The 13,097-nt window shown below is 42.5% G+C and overlaps 1 protein-coding gene and 1 non-coding gene across 3 annotated transcripts in view; one reads left to right on the top strand and one right to left on the bottom strand.

Moving 5' to 3' along the window:
* The window catches only part of Xrcc5 (X-ray repair cross complementing 5), an 88,932-nt gene that overhangs the window by 67,375 nt on the left and 8,460 nt on the right, over positions 1-13,097 (bottom strand). For both annotated transcript variants that reach the window (XM_021645386.2, XM_060368597.1), the window contains exons 6-8: positions 9,986-10,177; positions 4,029-4,143; positions 2,653-2,791 (exon numbers count right to left, since the gene is read on the bottom strand). In XM_021645386.2, the coding sequence (XP_021501061.1) occupies positions 2,653-2,791; positions 4,029-4,143; positions 9,986-10,177 (446 nt within the window). The remainder of the gene's footprint in view (positions 1-2,652; positions 2,792-4,028; positions 4,144-9,985; positions 10,178-13,097) is intronic.
* LOC132648198 (small nucleolar RNA SNORA62/SNORA6 family) lies at positions 4,264-4,416 on the top strand. Its single transcript, XR_009586572.1, has one exon. It is a non-coding gene; the product is annotated as a small nucleolar RNA SNORA62/SNORA6 family (small nucleolar RNA).

Here is a 13,097-nt window from a genome sequence, read left to right as displayed (position 1 = left end):
CTTCCTTGGGACTGCAGCAAGGATCATCAAAACCCAAGGGACACGGGAGAACCAAGGAAGATTGTGTGACCCAGTGTCTGCTCATTCCTGTTAGGCTGCTGGGGTCACGGAGTTAATAAGGAAGACAGCAATTTCAATTTTCATGCATGGCTTTTTTTTTTTTTTAAAGATGAAAACGATTCAAAAATTCCAATACAAAACTCAAAAGGAAACACGTGGTAACATGACAAAGAAAGTGGCATCTAAACCAAACAGTTTTCTTTTTCTTCCTCAGTCACTTGTATGCAGGTAGGAGAGGCTATACACACGTGTGTGCGTGTGTGCATACAGGTGTGCTCACTTGGGAGTCTGTGTACAGGTCAGAGGTTGACTTCACACACCTTCCTTTTTGTTCTCCACCTACTTTTTCAGACAGAGCTTCTCACCGAGCCAGGGGCCCTCCATTTCAGCAAGGCTGACTGGCAGGCAGACCCCAGCACTGTCTGACCCCAGCTGCTGTCTCCACGACCCCAGCACTGGGGTCACAGGTATTGTGCACTGACATGCCTGGCTGGATTTGTTTGTTTGTTCATTTTTGGTTTTTCAAGACAGGGTTTCTCTGTGTAGCCCTGGTTGTCCTGGAACTGACTATGTAGACCAGGCTGACCTCAAACTCAAGAGAGCCACCAGCCTCTCCCTCCCAAGTGTTGGGATTAGAGACATGGGCCACCACGCCCAGCCCATGCCTGGGTGCACAGAAGCACTTTACTCACCAAGCCATGCCCCAGACCCTAAGCCAAGTATTTTTTTTTCTAAATTTGTCTTATCATCAATCATTTTCTTATTTGAATTAACAGTATCTTAAAAGTGCTCAGTAAGACTGCCTCTGTTTTCTGGCTCTTCTACTTAAAGTGCGAGTAACTTTTACACAAGGCAGGGAGTAAAGAACAGACTCTACAGTACACACACTCTTTGGCTCACTTGTATCTACTAGATACTGTAGGTAAGAAAGAGGACAACCCACACATTAGAGAACAGACAGTGGGGGACAGGCAAAGGAAGGCAGTGCCTAAGTGTGAAGGGGTAATGGAGAACTGAAGAGCTTCCATACTCCGAGACTCAGAGAGCGTCTAACACTTCCCCTTCAACTGTACCCCCACAAAAAGATTTTTGTCCCGCATAATAGAGTTTTCTTGCAACAACTTGAAGAACAGGCCCCCTGGCCTCTGGTCCCTCCTCTTTCTAATGAGCTGTTACACTTACGTCCCTAATAGAACACTCCTAAACACTACCGAGCAATCCCCTAAACCATCAATGGCTCCATTTGCTTTTAAAATCATGCATCAACTCTTGAGTCTAGCATTGGTACTAGTTCTGAACAGTATGAAGGAGCACAGACTCTGGAGGAAGGCAGCTCCAGACCTAGCTCTGTGCCCGTACACCGCTACTGTGTGACTTTCTGTTAATGAGCATCTTCCAGCTTTGGTCCAATCTTGATTGTCTACTTGATGGGATTTGGAATCACCATGGAAACACACCTGGATGTACCTGTGACAAAGTTCCGACGCTGGGTTAGCTGAGGGGGGGAGACCCACCCTGAATGTGGATGGCAGCACCTCATGGGCTGGGCTCCAGGACTGAACAAAAGGGAGAAAATAGCTGAGCTCTAATTTGCTGACTGCAGACACAACGCAAGCCAGTGGCCTCACACTTCTCTTCCGTGCCTGGTAGGTGGGACCCTCAAACCCTGAGCCAAAACAAACCTCTCCTGTCTTAAGCTGCTTTTGTCAAAGCAGTATGAAAAGTAACTACTACAATCCTTCTGTGTAAAACAGAAATAGCAACAGTGTCTGCTTCGTTAGGTTGTGAAAATTAAGAGAAAATATAGGCTACCACTTATGACACGCCACAGCCCCTTGAGCCTGGCCTACTCCTTACTCAGGGTCCTTGTAAAGTATTAATTATATTTTGCATATAGTTCAATCCCCTCAAAGCTTCAAACTATCCCACTCCCTCAGACTTAAATACATGCAGTGAGATACAACGCCATACGTGCATTTTTTTTTTCAGGCCTGGGAAATTAAAACTATACTAAGTAGTGCACACCCTGGTAATAAGTTGCTCTAAGCACCCTGGCTGCCATCTTAAGCATCATTTGGCATCTGAGGATTTGAGCTCTTGAATATTCAGATATTCTCAGCTAGCTTCCAAGTCCTCTGGATAAAGATGCCATCTAAACATACTATTTAAGCCAAATGGGTGGGGTATATTTAGCAGAGCTTTAAAGAGCCTTGTGTGTATAAGCCATGACAACAATCACAAATAATCTTTTCCCCTAAGTGAGCATAGCCGGTAGGATATAAAACCTGAATCCTGACACTTGCGGGAAAGCTGCTTCAGCTGCTTTATAAGCGTCCTCCCAGCAAGTGAATCTGCACATTAGAATAAAGCCAAGTGCAAGTCCTGACACCTGACACATTTAAACTTAGAAGGCTCAAGCACACAGGTCCTTCCCGGGAGCCCAAGCTCCCCACTGACCTTCAGGAACCAGTGTCTCACCCTCCGCTGCACATCTGGAACTCAAAGGATCACTTCCTTTGACAACCTATGCGGCCTCCCATCCCCTAAGAGCAAACCTTTCCTGAACAAAAGTGCAGTCACTTGTTAACACACCTTGAATAGTGTCCTCTTTGGAAACCTCAGTTTCATCATCGTCATTTAAGCAATAAACAGTTTCTTTCCGTATATCTTCCTTCTTTAGGGTTCTGGCATCCACCACCATCCAACTCTTTTTAACTGTCTCCTGTACAATCTAATTTCAAAAGACAGATAAAGGGAAAATAAGAATAGACTGACTGGCAGAAAATAGAAATCTAACATACTCTCTGAACAATTACTCTAGCTGGAGCATTTAAGCCTCTTCTTTCCTGTTATGTGCATTTGAATTCAATTCAAAGGGGAATACCTTCAAACTGTCTCTATACTCCCCTTTTCTCCTTCCGTAATCTATAGGCACATATTGATTTCTGAATAATATACACTTCCTATAGAAAAACCCTCAAACTGCCTAATAAAGAGGGACTGTTCATTTTACCACGGCCAAAAAGAAGGGGAGAAACCAACAAAGGAAACTGAAAAAAATGAGACATTGACAGAGCACTCTTCTGGCCTTGGTAGAAACCAAAATAACTCAAAATTACCTCCATGGTTCTCATATGTTTGGGAATTAATTTCTTAGACATACAAAAATATGTCTGTATATTTATTTCTCAGATTTAATTATATTTTCAGCATACATTTAAAGGAGGGGGAGAGGCAAACAAAGTTATACTGAAGTGTAGATCAGATTTCCGCTCAGACTGGGATTGAAATAACTGCCGAAGGCAAGTGACTTTTCAAAGTGACCTATGCTGTAAAAATTCATGTGAGTAATGACATGCAACCTGACACTAACAAGTCAACTTTTTTTTGTTTGTTTGTTACAGGATTTCTCTGTTTTCCAGACAGCCTTGGCTGTCCCAGACTTGCTCTGTAGATCAGGCTGGCCTTGAACTCATCCGCCTGCCTCTGCCTCTCTGAGTGCTAGGATTAAAGCATGTGCCACCACGCCTGGCTACAAGTCAACATTTTTTTACATTCTATATGTGCTAGTACTATTGGATCGGTAACAACTGAATTAGGTATGACCATGTCTCCACGCTTTACACATAACTCTAGTGAATTATCAACATCCCTGCTATGATAAGTTAATCCATCATATTTTCTTCCTTCTAAAAGTAAAAGAGACAAAGGCCTGAATTCCTGATTAACAATCAATTGTCAACTCAGCAAAAGAGGAAGAGGAGGGAAATAAGCCGTATTATAAACAATTCTCCCCTCGTGCCTTTTAGATGAAAAGCTATACGGAGATTAAATCAAAAGGAAGAACAGCTAGTGAGGCAGCAATTATACTCTGAATAACTCACACATGGATTGTCAGCTTCTTACATAAACCTATTTATCTGCCCGGGAACACTGCTTTTTAAAAAAAACATGCATTTACTACCTACCGATTTATAAGCTACAATCTTTATAGACAAGTTGGGGCCGATGGTCAGCTGGCAGGGCCAGGGCATGGAACGCCTCTCAAGCTTCTTAAAGACACACAGCTGCCGTAGACTCTCACTTAACAAAGGAAAGCACATCATGAAAGACACAATTTTCAAATGTTAATTTGGACTAGATGGTTTACTTATTTCACTAGAATAGAAAGTGAGCTCGTGTTGATTGTAAAAATAGAGAAACAGTGCACACTGTTAAAGCTCAGATTGGAGGCCAGTCTTGGCCAGTGAGCTTCTGAGTGTTGGAGGTGAGCTACATTGAGATGGCAGGATTTTTGCTAACACCAGTAGAGCCTGCCTCAATGACTGGAGTTTGGTAGAGGTCACTGCTACATACATACACTCTGCCTTTCTACTGAGTATCCGTTTGCTCAGCTATGTTAGCAAATCAGTCTGGGGCACTGGGATCAATCCCTAAGTCCCGTTTTAAAAATCCACCTGTTTCAGGGTATGGTGAGCAGCTCTTTAATAGCAGCACCCGAAAGTCAGTCAGATAGATCTAATAAGCCTGGTTTACAAAGGGAGTGCCAGGGCTTCGTCATGAAAAGGCAAGAGAGAGAGAGAGAGAAACAGCTAGAGGATGGGGGCAGGAAAATGGCAACCATGGTTGGGAAGGAGCCAGAGACAAGTGAGCTAGCTGGCTTGTAAGGGAGTAGAACTCCAGTCACTTTCCTGTCAGGAGAAAAGGAACTGCTCTGCCCTCATCTAGTCAAGCATTTCTTTCATTTCTACCAATGACTTCTACCACTTATTCTGGACCAAGGACACCTTTGAGGGTAAGAGAAAAGCACATTCACCAGTGAGTTGGCACATAATGCAAGGTGTTCACACACTCCCAGAAAACATCAGACAGGAGGATATGAGCCCCACTCTACGTATCACCAGGCAGGGCACCCAGCATCACTGAGCACGACCCATCAGTTAATGCAGATTCCCCTAAATAAAAGACATGCGCACGACAGAGAGAGTTACACAAATACTACCACCCAGGCGATAAAGGAATCAGTAAGCTCTTGGTCTTTATGTAAAGTAGGTAACTATACAGGTTTTGTTTTGTTTTGTTTTGTTTTTTTAATGGAAGAAGGGCAGAAAGAAGATAAATGTAACATAGAGCAATGAATGCTTCACTTAACCAAAGATGAAATTTAGCCAGGTGTGATGGCACACACCTTTAATCCCAGCACTCAGGAGGCAGAGACAGGCAGATCTCTGAGTTTGAGGCCAGCCTGAACTACAAAGTGAGTTCCAAGACAGACAGGACTACACAGAGAAACCCTGTCTTGAAAAAACAAAACAAAAAAGGTGAAATTCAAGTCTAGTTTTACCTTCTCCCAAACGAACACAACAGAGGGCTATAGGAGAGGTGGAATTTGTATCACTCATTAAGACAAAGAGTAAAAGAATTAATAGTCTAATATACACAAAGTGTGTGGTCCAGGCCTTACGGCTGATGTCCTCAGTACAGATGAGAGAAGAATCTATGAAGTGGTAGAAAACTACCTTACATTACCCACCAAGTGAGAGGCAGAGAGGCCTCAGCAGAGTCCAATCCTCAGAACCATGTTACAGCATCAGAAGCTGTTCTGCCTGAACCCCTGCTTCCCAATTTCATAGTACACCTTGACTATGGGTTTGTGAAGACTGACTATGTCTGCACCAGGTCTAAGCTGCCTCATGAGACATTATTAGTCCACCCATGGCAACCATCATGAGGTATGGATTTTGTACCAGGAGAATTTTTTTAATTGTTTTATATAAGTTCCCACATCCTGTTTCTTTCCAATTAAAAATTTTGCCTGAAAGGTCACTCTCTTCTCTTAGTTTTTATTTGTATTATCACCAGGACAAAGATCATGTACGTACAGTGTCAGAGAAACTAATTTTGAAAATCCACTTATTTACAATCGACGTAACTAAAAATAGTCACTGTATTTGAATGACAAAGCTCTACGTGGAAGTCCCAAAATCAAACGAGTTTAAAGTACTAAGACATACACAGTCAATAATTTATCTGCTTGCTGAGGGGAAAAGGAGACAATTTTAAAATGGTAAATCTGTACTAGCTCATAACATGTTAGCTTAAGGCATGTATTCCCAAAGTTCAGAGAAAAACAACTTAACACACATCTATACACATTGTGTCACGAACACACAGTATGTCAAGACGTTTCACTTAATAGGATTCCTTGCTAACTTCTATGATGACCCCTTGGAAAATCATAATTTCATTCCAATTTATTGATAATTTCAGGGGTTTCCATATTCACAAAATCAGGGTGTATTTCTTGTCAATTACAGATCTCCAGAAATACTTAAAAACTGTAGCTGGGAAAAAAACAGATGTAGACTGTTGCTACGCACAAAAATGCCAACTGCTGACCTACTTCAACTAAGAACTTTGTTTATACTCCTGCAATTCGGGTATCAACAGATGAATGGAATTAATTCCTAAACAAAGGCAGCATTGTCCCCAAGAGTCTGAATGCACAAACTATTGCATAACCACAGTTTGACTCCTCAGACCAGTGACAGTACATACAATATAAACCTCCCAGATTCTTTGCTCAAAATAAGTGTGTATCCAACTCTAACCAGGAATAATACAGATAACAGAGATGACCTCTCCCACAGTGTCTATGGAGAGATGGAAAAAGCAGTTTCTTTTATTGTTAACGGTACTTCAGGGATTTCATTGTTTGTTTGTTTTTCAAGACAGGGTTTCACTGTATAGCCTTGGCTGTCCTAGAACTCACCCTGTAGACCAGACTGGACATCCGTCCCCTGCCTTTAAAGGCATATGCCATGACCCCCTGGCTAGGGATTTCATTCTTTAAAAAATCATTTGCCTTTTCAACACCAAGGTGAACGTTCTCCCTTCATAACACCAATATCGTAATGATACTGCTTTGAATTCTTTACATTTGAGCTTGGACTTTGGGTGTTTGGGTTGTTTACAGCTATAAGAGAGGGGTTCTGTTTGTTTATTTGTTGTAACAGGACTTGGTCAAACTATTTAATGATCTAAAGTCAGGAAAAACAAAAGCCCCAAATCAAAATCTGTATTATACCTTCCCATGATGCTCTCCAAAACCTGTATCAGAAAGTAAAGGAACACTAACAGTCTCCGACATGACGCCATTTTTCATAATTGACAATGGTTCATGCTCGTACAACCACTACAGAAACTAGTGTGGAGTTTAGGAAATATACAGCTACGTCACGCCTGGGCCCAAAGGACTCTGCAGCCTACGACAGAGATACATGCACATCATGTTGATTGCTATTCTAGTCCCAACTGTAAGGAAAGGAACCAGCCTACATGACCATCAACTTACGAATGGATAATGAAAATGTAGCATACATACACAAGAGAATTTTATTCACCGTTAAAGAAAATTATAAAATCTGCAAGAAAGTGGATAGTATTGAAAGGTACATTAGGTGAAATAACTTAGGCTTTGAAAGATAAATACATATTCGCTCACAGATGGATCCTGGCTTCTAATTTTTATTTATATTATTTTTATGTGCATTGTTGTTTTGTCCACATGTATGCATGTGTGAGGTTGTCAGATCCCCTGAAACTGGAGTTACAGACAGGTGTGGGACACCATGCAGGTGCTGGGAATTATACCCACATCCACAGAAGAGCAGCCAGTGCTCTAACCATTGAGCAATCTATTCAGCCCACCTCTAATTTTCCCACCTCTAATTTTTATATATGTCTAAATATGTGAGAAATGAGTTTACAGAGACTGAATTCTCCTCTCTTTCTCTGTGTGTGTGTGTGTGTGTGTGTGTGTGTGAATAAAACAGGACATATAATATGAAGGTGGAAAGATAAACACTAGAGGCAGAAATATTTAAAGTAGAGGTGGTTGGCAAGGAGATGGGAGAGTCAACCCAAACTAACAATGCATGAAAAGCTCTAAGAAGGCTGGAGAGACAGCTCAGGGAGTGAGAGTACTGGCTGCTCTTGCAGAGGACCCTGGTTCAATTCCTAAGCACCCACATGGTGGCTCACAACCATTTGTAACTCCAGTTTAAGGGGAGCCAATGCCTTCTTTTGTCTTCTGTGGGGAAGGGCCATGCATGTGGACCCACATATATGCAGGCAAAACACACTATAAATAAAATTTTTAAAAAAATTTCTAAAAGTCTTTCTATAGAGACATCAGGAAACCTGCTGCTCTGTAAGCTAATTAGAAGACAGGGCTTTTAAGAGTCTAAGTGGGGAGGTCTGGGTCTCCTGTTTGGATGATAAAGCTGTCCCAGAAGTCACAGGTTACTAAATCCCCCAGGCAGGTTACTAGTGTGAGATACTGGTAAGGGAAACTCCCGAGATCCCCCAAACAATAGGGCTTTTGCCACCACTGTGTGCTGCACAACAGAACTGGGTGGTGAGACCCTATTGCAGAAGGCACCGTGTGCTCTGGTTGCTGAGCATAGAGAGGACACCAGCGCTGAGCGCGAAGCTTGTCCTCCACTGTCTCACTTTCCCAATACTGCAAGGTGCTATGCAGACTGCTGGGAGAACTGTCACGAACAGTCTTACAGTCCACCATGTGGTCTCTGGGTACTGCGGTACCGACCCGAAAGGCCTACCAGTGTAACAGAAGCGAGACTATTATGGCAACCAAACCCCCATGCTTGAAGGTAAGGTCCAGTCAACAGGAAAAAGAGCACATTTAGTAGTGCAAACATAGTCAAAAGCCCATGGCTATAGAGGCAGAGGCCCTAGCAAGAGAAGCTACCAGTGTTTTGCTAAATGGACATGATGGACGTCTCTCTTCTAATAATTGTGTGTCTGTGACTGTGTCTGGGTTTGGGTATATGCACACGAGGACACACTCAGGACCTCTTGAAGGGCAGGAAGTATCCTTAACCACTGAGCTACCTCTCCAGATAGCTCCTTCAAATTGACTTCTTAACACCCATGTTTTCGTGCCTGGATTAGTGGTGCTATGTCAGCTTTGGTCAGAACATCTTTTTGTCGTAGGTGGCAATGACTATGGGTAGGACTGCCATTGGCCAAAGTGCTAAGAGTAAGTGCTTGGACGTTCAGCCCTCAGTGGGACAGCTATGCCCTAACAAGGCTCAGGGGGCACTGTAGAAGATGGCTCATAAAAAATGTAAAAGGCAGGGGAAGAGTGGAAGGTTGCAGAATGCTGTCTTACAGTCACACAAGACTGGGCCTGTTACAAAACTGCGGGGGGGGGGGAATAGGGGGTGCAAGTCCCGCCCTCCCAGAAGATTTATAGGCAGTTAACAGTTTATAAGGAAGGAAGAGATATTTCCTTTTTTTGGTGTGGTAAAGAAGAGGCATTTTCTTCAGGAGCATAACCCCTGGTATATCGGTCACTGTCTGTAAGTAATCTCTCACCCATGCGGGGAATAGAGGGAAAAGGAGGGGATCAGCAGGATCAGCAAGAAGGAGGACAAGAGGGGGGAATGGGGGTAAAATGGTCAAAAGACATAACATATATAAATGAAAAAGACATAACGAAAACAATTATTACCTATAATCAATATATCCTAGTAAAAGAACTCAAAAATAAAAACAATGGGTTTTATAAATGTATGAACAGCGTGGTCCAAAAATTGTGCCCCAAGCTTAGAATAAAAATGAAATCTCCTACCCCATCTCTAAGGCATCTACATACTCCCGAACTTCAGTGGCTGGTAGACGTCTGGAAATAAATGAGAACCCTGTGCAAACCATACAAACTAATAAAAGGCAGATGAAAGGTGAGCTTGTGACTTCTCTAATAAAATCCAGAACACTTATTACAGAATGACTGCTCAGTCAAGAACGGCTCAGACCAAGAAAATCATTAAGGAGGCCTCTGATCAAGGAAATCCAAGTGGAAAGATTCAAAGTCGCCACCAGTGTCTCCACTCCCTACCTGAAGGAATAGATTTCCTCCAGTCCATCTTCACCGTCTAAAGACATCATCACCCTTTTCACCATACGGAGGCCTCCCTTTTGCTGCTCAGTAATTCCTTTTTGAGGGAAAGAAGGTCCTTGGTGCTCCAAGCTGGAGGTGTCATCTCCTCTGTTTCCAGTCTCCTCATTCTTGCCGACCGGGAAAGGCAGACTATGAGAAAAGATCGCCAGTAAAGAAGATGAGCTTTGGTCCCAAATCTGGATTCCAACCCTCTGACTGTTACTACCAACGAGGAAGATGCATGCCTGTCAGGCAACCTTCCACAACTCTGTAATTTTATGTCAAGTGACATGTATCTACCCGAGTATTATTTCACCTTTAAATAGCTAACACTCCTTTGACTTGAGAAAAAGGAGAGACTGGCTGACACAACCAAATAACTGAAAAGGCAGGGCTCTCTGTGTGGCAAAAGGACAGCTCCAGCCAGGTCCTGAGCGCCTCTCACTACATCTCCACAGCTCACCTCATCTGCTGTTGCTCTCTCAGAATGACCTCTCCCACACAGCTCTATTACGGTCTGTGCCCCCAAGTCTCTTATATTGAAATTTAAGTATGGGGGTGGTCGGCAGGTGATCATGATGGTGGAACCCTGAGCAGGGGCCTAAGTGCCCCGCTGCCTTTTCTGTCTTCCTGTCATGTGAAGCCACAGCATCGTTCGTCTGGGAGGCAGACATGCCCCACAGAACACCCAATTTGCATTGGTACTGTGAGCTCAGATTTCCCTTTATAAATTACCTCGCCTGTATTGTCACAGCAACAGGAATCCGAGACAAGCTCATGGTGCCCAACTCTACTACCTAAGAAGGACAGGATGTTTTTACTTTGGTTGGGTTGGGGGTTTTGAAGGATGGGGGGCTTAACCTTTTATTGATTCTTTGTAAATTTCACAAAGAATCCTAGTCCCAATTCATCTCCCCATCCTAGTCCCAATTCATCTCCCCATCCCCTGGCAACCTGCCCCACAAAAGAAAAAACACACAAACAAACAAAAATAAATTAATGAACAAAACAAAGCATAGAAAGTTATGGCATGATCTGGTGCTTTGTATTTAATTAATTGAGATTAATTAATCTCCTGAGATTCTTACTGTTCTCTGAGCAAACCCTCACATAACCAAAATGATACTGTGTAACTCTGCCTCCAAATTATCCCTGATTGACTGAAAAAAATGCCTACACCTGGGCAGGGCAGACAAGGGGTAGGCGGAGCTAAGGTTTGAAGGCTTGGAGGACAGAAGGATCACGGGAAGGGGAGATGAGGGACAGACAGAGATAGGAGAGGAGAGAGAACAGAGTCACCATGGATCAGCGTGAACAAATATCACATGGCCAGGAGTCTGCTGTGAGGATCAGTGATGGAGAGAAGCAGCCCAGATGAGAAGCATGTGGAAGTATTTATGGGATACCGGATGGGAAGCAGTCAGAGCAATTGGCATGGGGCTGAGAGGTAACAGGGTAGCTTAGGGGTTCATATCTGCCCCCCATCTAACAGGCATCTGTGTCTTTATTGATATGGTAACAGATTAAATAATAACTGCCATAAAAATAGTAAATATTAATAGTAAATTAAAAGTATTAACAGTAAACATTAAATATTAAAAAATCGATATAAATAAAATAGTACAAATATTAAATAAATATTAATAGCCAATTTTCTACAACAATAGAACACATCTCATGATGGAAACTGTGTAGTGTCACAGCGGGTCCCACAGTATGCCCTGCTGAAAGACTCAGTAAATACTGAGTCCCTCTGATTTCAAACATAAAAATATCAGGAATCAACAGTCTAAAGAAGAGACCTAGAAGAGCTCACTGAAGGTCACTAAAGCCAAAGGTTAAGGTTCAACAAGAAATGCCTCCTAGAGCAAGTCCAGGAATTACACTAATCACAGCAGAATGCCGGGGAAGCTACCAACGATCCTTCAGGGTTTCTCTGGGAATCTTATAAATATAGGAGAAATTTACACATTTCTCTTCTTAATATAAGACAGGATGAATTTGAGGATGTAGCTCAGAGTAGACTGATTGATTGCCTAGTGTGCATGAGGCCCTGAATCCAACTCCAACACTGTAAATAACAGCAATAGTAGGAGGTTGTAAAACATAAAATACTTAAAATTCAAATGCTATTGTAGACATTAAAATCTTATACAAAAATCAGAACATTCCTAGACAGAAATAAAATCCAATTCTGTTAGGTTTCTCTCTACTTATTTGTTTGATATGAGGCTAAATCTAGGTTAGAATTACTAACCAGAAAACATATAAACAGTCAGAGGCTAGGGAGATGGCTCAGTTAAAGCACTTGTTAATCTTGCCGATGACCCAGGTTTGGTTCCCAGCACCCACCTGGAGGCTTACAACCATATGTAACTGCAAGGGATTCAATACCCTTTTTGGTCTCCACAGGCACAGGGCACATACGTGGTACACAGACATACATGTGAACAAAACACCCAAACATAGAAAATAAAAATTAATTTTAAAACATTTAAGCAATCCATACGCAAACTGAAAAAAAAAAACACCCAAATGCATTTAAGATAGTTCCATCTATGGCACTTTAGAAATGCTTTCACCTAAACAATAGCACTGATTTCTCGTATCCTAAGTCAGTGGAGATTTCTGTTTCCATTTTCTGAAAAGAAACTAAAGCAGCTGAGATGAAGTAACTGGCCCAGAGCTGCTCAGTCACCTGACCAACAGGGAGAAGCTCTTGTGTTATAGCCTTCTACCTTACTTTATTCCTGCAAACACAGATGGCTGATTTAGGTAATTTTTTCAGTCCACCCAATCCTCCAGAGGCCACCCCTATGTGGATGGAGGCTTAAAGGCAAGCAATCATTCTGCTTGCTGTAATTATGGCTTTCTGCGGAACCCCTTTCTTTATTTACTTAGCATGAGAGATCTGCATGGCCTGTATTAGACTAAAGTGCCTCCCCATGTATACGGCACAGGAGGTTGCAGTAGGTTTTTACTGTTACTGTAGCATCACCTAGCAAGAGACAGATAACTTGAAAGTGAAGCTTATGGAAGTTCACCCTAGAAAAAGTTACAGTAATGGTTC

The sequence above is a fragment of the Meriones unguiculatus genome, chromosome 15 (assembly GCF_030254825.1).
Source record: "Meriones unguiculatus strain TT.TT164.6M chromosome 15, Bangor_MerUng_6.1, whole genome shotgun sequence".
In the NCBI taxonomy this organism is placed as follows: domain Eukaryota; kingdom Metazoa; phylum Chordata; class Mammalia; order Rodentia; family Muridae; genus Meriones; species Meriones unguiculatus.
The sequence above is the reverse complement of the archived record's forward strand: the minus strand, read 5'-3'. Positions and strand labels throughout refer to the sequence as shown.